Genomic DNA, 5,000 nt, shown 5'->3' with positions numbered 1-5,000 from the left:
ACGGACATGAAGGAGTCAGATGACCCCATAAGAGCACCGAGGGGAATCGTATGTTACTTTGGCCCCTGAGGGCTCGTGGGTATATCATCAGATTGATAGACAACCGTGACAGTATCTTGACCGGGCTACGTGATGGTGGTTTTAATCCGTCCACATGTGTGATGTTCCAACGGACGATAATGTTCCATCCAAGACGATAATGTCACAGTCCATCAATCACAGCGATGACTGAAGGACACTCTGACGAATTTCATCAAAATTAAAAAATGATCCATTCACGCCTGTTTGTGTTTGAGTAGGGTCGTAAATATTATGAAGAGCAAAGCAGTTGCTTGGATTTGAAGGGCAACATATTCATTATGTTCATAAAGGAACAAAATATACCCCCATACCCTTTTTCATTGTTAAAATATTTTGTGTTTATTATTTATTATTATAAACTATTATTTATTCCTCTGATATGTATGTGTTTTTTGTCACGGCCATGGTTCCTCAATCTGTAAAGTAAACGTTTTACCAACGCTGAAACGATGGTGCCATAAGGGTGGGATCAGACGGACGGGGTTTTGGGGAGAGACCGTGGGTGGGGACGGGGGGAACATCTGAAGGAGTGTCTGTGAATGTACGCAGGCTTCTGGGCTGTTTTTTATTTGAAGCGCAAATAAAAAAGACCTTTAATCCCAAAAAACAGGAATGTGAACCTATCCCTAACAAGCGATCGTTTCTGTACTTTTTATTTTTTTAATATATATATTTTTTCCAAATATATCATTTTTTAAATATTTTTTATCTATCTAAATATTTTGAATATAATGGTTATATTTTTTTTATTTTAAATTTTTTATTTTCTTTTTAATTATTTTTCATATTAAAAAAGTACCAAGAAAAAAGTCAAAAACACGCAAACAAAACAAGTCGATCTCTGCGTCGAACCCAACGACACATTGTAAACCACAAACCACACCGGCGGGTCACAAACACACACGGGCCCTCTGCATCCCCAGCCACGGGTGGAGCCTCCTGCCCGCGGCCAGCGCTCACCTCCGGCCGCGTCCCAGGCGTAGGAGGACAGGCGCAGGGTGGTGCCGCAGTGGTCACACTGGAAGCAGCTGCGGTGGAAGAACAGGCCCTCTGCGCTCAGACGCTCCATCACGTACACCCGCTGGCTGCAGAAGAAGCACACGCCGCTGGCCCCCGCCGACACCGCCGTCGCCCCCGGCGACGCCTGCAAGGGGCCACAGTAGAGAATTGCAAAAAAAAAAAAAACAGTGCTGTCTTTAACTACTGTCGGCCTACCGGTTAAGGAGTTGGACCGGTAACCGGAGGGTGTCGAATCCCGACCGGTAGGCAAAAAAGTGGACGGGGGGAGTAGTTGTGCAGCACTCCCCTACGTCCTCGTCCACGGACGGGGTGCCCTTGAGCAAGGGCACCTGAAACCCCCACCTACTCCCCGGGTGCTGCACCGCGGCCGCCCACTGCTCCGGGTGTGCCGGTGTGCCCCATGTGTGTCTCTCCTCTGTGTATCTGTGTGTAAGTGTGTACGTGTTCACCGGTTCCCGGATGGGTCAAAAGCAGAGAAAGAAGGGACAATAAAGGGACAATAAAGGATAGCTTAAAACTTTAAACGAGCTATCTTTGTTGTGCACAGGAATGGGCTATCCTAGCGATTGATGGTGCTTGGCACTTGGTTCTATGAACATCCTCACTGTACCAACAGCGATATATTGTTGTTTCTCTTTCTTCTGACAAATGTACTTATTGTATGTCGTTTTTGATGAAAGCGTCTAAATTTACTAAATTTACATGTAAATTGAAGAGGTCAAAAGGTCAATGGATCTCTCTAGAATCTGTCTACCTGTTCAATGGTCCTTCAACAGAACTCACAGAGTCTATTGGACCTCCACGGGTCCTTTGCCCACAGGGGCCTATTGGGGGCCCGGTGTTGGGGATCAGGAGCAGTGTTGCCAGATTTTGCCAGATTGGGCCAGATTTCCCGCCCAATCTGGAAACCCTGGCTGCAGCGTTGAGCAGGAAATCTGGCCCAATCTGGCAACACTGATCAGGAGGTTTCTTGACTGTATTAACGGCGGTTAAGAGTGAAAGAGGCGGAGCTGCCACTTACCGGCTCCTGGCTTTGAATCTGATTGGTTATCTGCTCGGCCATAGAGCTCACTCCCTCGGTGTACATCCGAACGAAATTCTACCAAATGGGGACCATGGGGGTCGAGCAAACAGAAGGGAACAGACAATGGGAAAGGTTAGGAACGACAGTGGGAATAAAACAACTCCAAATCAACCGAGTCAGCATCCACAGCAGCAACAGCAACACAAACACACATTATGAAACGCACACAGACACACACACACACACACACAGCGCAAGCACAGAGCAACACAAAACGTTGCTCTCGACGGTTGAAAGATTAAAAAAAAAAACACTATTTTATAAAAAGCGTCATGTTCGAATGTTCCCTAAAAGTAGCTTCCCTTGTCACTATGCCAAAGGGCAGGCAGGCAGCCAGTACCTCGCTGTGTCAATAGGGGGTATTCAGAGAGTCACACGGCCCATGGCCTGAAGGGTTACCCAAATACCGTCCTCCATGAACCCGACCGTAGTGAACGCCGTCGCACCATTAACCCTACGTGGTCGGCACCGAGTCACGCAAGAGCTCCGATTGACCGACGGCTGTCGAGTCGATCACAAACAAGCCATGACGCGCCAAAAGACTGCGCTCCATAAATCTGGTTTTATGTGGGCCGTAAACCCATTTTTTGAAACGCCGATTAAACATGGGTGAGTAGAAATAAATAAAATAAATTATTATAGTAAATTATAGTAGTATAATTAAGTAAATTAAATAGTAAATTAATAATAAATAAATGAAAAACTTCATTTGAAGTCGACAGGGCACAAACCTTTAAAAGAGCACGGGATGATTCTAAGGAAAGCTGAGGGGGGTCTAGAGACGCAATGTCACTAAGAAGGAGCTGGTGGGGAGGTCTTCACTTGACCCCGTACAGTCGGGTCATACCTGCTTTCCAACAGCAGGTGACGGAGTGTGACCCTTGACCTTCTCTTTGAACCGAAAACTCATCTGCTCCTGTTGCTGCGTGCGTTTTTTCTTAGAGGGGCGGCAGCAACAAGGAGAGGAGATGGTGATGGAGATGTTAGATTAAGGAAGGGCGAAGAGAACCAATATGAACAGAGACACTCACACAAACAAACAAATCATAAGTTAATAAATTATTAATTCAGGAAATGCATACAATTATGCCAAATGAATAGACAAATAAATCAATGAATCAGTAAATCAATTAATCAAAAATATAAAATAATGTAATTTATAAATAAATAAATAAATTAATAACGAAATAAAGAAATGCATTCACGAACAATAAATAAATAAATGTATTAATTAATAAATGAATGACTACGTCTACTGAAAGAAAAAGCGCCACGCTAAAGCTACTTGCTGTGGGCTACCTACTAGCGTGATCTAGTGCTACGTGGCTAAATTGTTAGCTCTGCACAGCCCAAAAAAGAGGCTCAACTGTTTTCTATATTTCTTTCAAATCGCCTCGTTTTCTGATTGGTCTTTACCGGCCTCCAGGCCTCCCCGGGGAACTTGGCGGCGTCCTCCACCGCCTCTTCCAGAGACAGGGAGTCGGGGGCCTCTGAGCCATAGGGCGGGCTAGGGAGGCACTCCCCCTGGTGGTCAGACGGGGAACAACACCAGACACAGTGTTTCTTCAATCCCTTAGGCACTGGCTGATCCCAGAGCAGGGGTAAAGGTTGTCTTGTTCTCACAAGACAACCCGAGCTAAGTTGACAAATGACTTGTGTCTTATATCCACCAGGCATGTAAAAGGAGACGTTTTTAACAGTACTGGTTTAATGTGTCACATGTAAAAGAAAGTGTCAGGGGCTGTGGTCTACCCTTAGGGTAAGATCACACACACACACACACACACACACACACACACACACACACACACACACACACACACACACAGTGAAATACATATACAAACACCCACACACACACACACAGACACACCGATAACACACACATTTAAATGCATTTACAAACACACACAAACAAATACTAAAATACAGACAAGAACAAACACACTCACTCACACTCATTTGAATACATCCATCCACACACACACACACACACACAAACACACACACACATACATTTAAATACATACACACACACACACACTGTGACCCAGAATAACCGTCATTTGGATAACACTTGTTAAACTCTGTACAGCTGAAAATGTCAGGCGCCAACAAAGTAGTTAAATTCCTGTATATTTTACTTTATCGGATAAACCTAATAACCCAATAACAAAATAGCAAGAAATATGAACTTGTCAGGAGGAACTCCTCTGATTGGTGAGGGGGAACTCCTCTGATTGGCTCAGGGTCACATGTCTCCTACCAGTCGTCGTAGCGCGGCGTCCGAGGAGGCGGGACTTTGGCAGGAGGAGGCGTGGACATCCAGTTTGGCCTGCAGCTGATTGGCCATGAGACGCACCCTGGAGCGCCCGGACCCGCCCACAAGCCCCTCCTCTGGGCCCTGGTCGTCGTGGTAACCGGCGGTGTCGTCATGCTGGGATGTAAAAGTGAGAAAGATGGATTGGTTATATTGTGTAACTATCTATTCCACAAATCAGTCCCGAACTTAAAAAGCCATTATATGCCATTCACAAAGCATGATTGTGTGTTTTTTTTTTATCCATTTATTCATGCATTTCTTAAACATTATACAGGCCATTTCAGTGGGCCCTACACATTTCCCATACCCTCCCCGGATTGGCTGAGGATTCAACATGGTGAGCAGTTGTAGAATCCTCCTTGCGCCATGTGTTTCCCAGTGAGGTGCAACGGCTGAGCATTGGCCATGAAACACAATTGCATCGCTTGAATTAAACGTCCCTCATGGGCATGTAGTCTCCGAGACGGGGTCAACCATCTCAGCATTCTGACC

The 5,000-nt window shown here is 45.5% G+C and overlaps 1 protein-coding gene across 2 annotated transcripts in view; it reads right to left on the bottom strand.

Moving 5' to 3' along the window:
- The window catches only part of LOC307075021 (protein-methionine sulfoxide oxidase mical3b-like), a gene marked incomplete at its 5' end in the record, with an annotated part of 35,582 nt that overhangs the window by 14,963 nt on the left and 15,619 nt on the right, over positions 1-5,000 (bottom strand). For both annotated transcript variants that reach the window (XM_079735504.1, XM_079735505.1), the window contains 5 exons: positions 1,042-1,225; positions 2,123-2,200; positions 3,033-3,122; positions 3,602-3,709; positions 4,452-4,622. In XM_079735504.1, coding sequence (XP_079591630.1) covers positions 1,042-1,225; positions 2,123-2,200; positions 3,033-3,122; positions 3,602-3,709; positions 4,452-4,622 — 631 coding nt within the window. The remainder of the gene's footprint in view (positions 1-1,041; positions 1,226-2,122; positions 2,201-3,032; positions 3,123-3,601; positions 3,710-4,451; positions 4,623-5,000) is intronic.

Source organism: Pollachius pollachius (genome assembly GCF_949987615.1).
Source record: "Pollachius pollachius genome assembly, chromosome: 4".
Taxonomy (NCBI): domain Eukaryota; kingdom Metazoa; phylum Chordata; class Actinopteri; order Gadiformes; family Gadidae; genus Pollachius; species Pollachius pollachius.
This window is presented reverse-complemented; position numbering and strand designations above follow the sequence as displayed.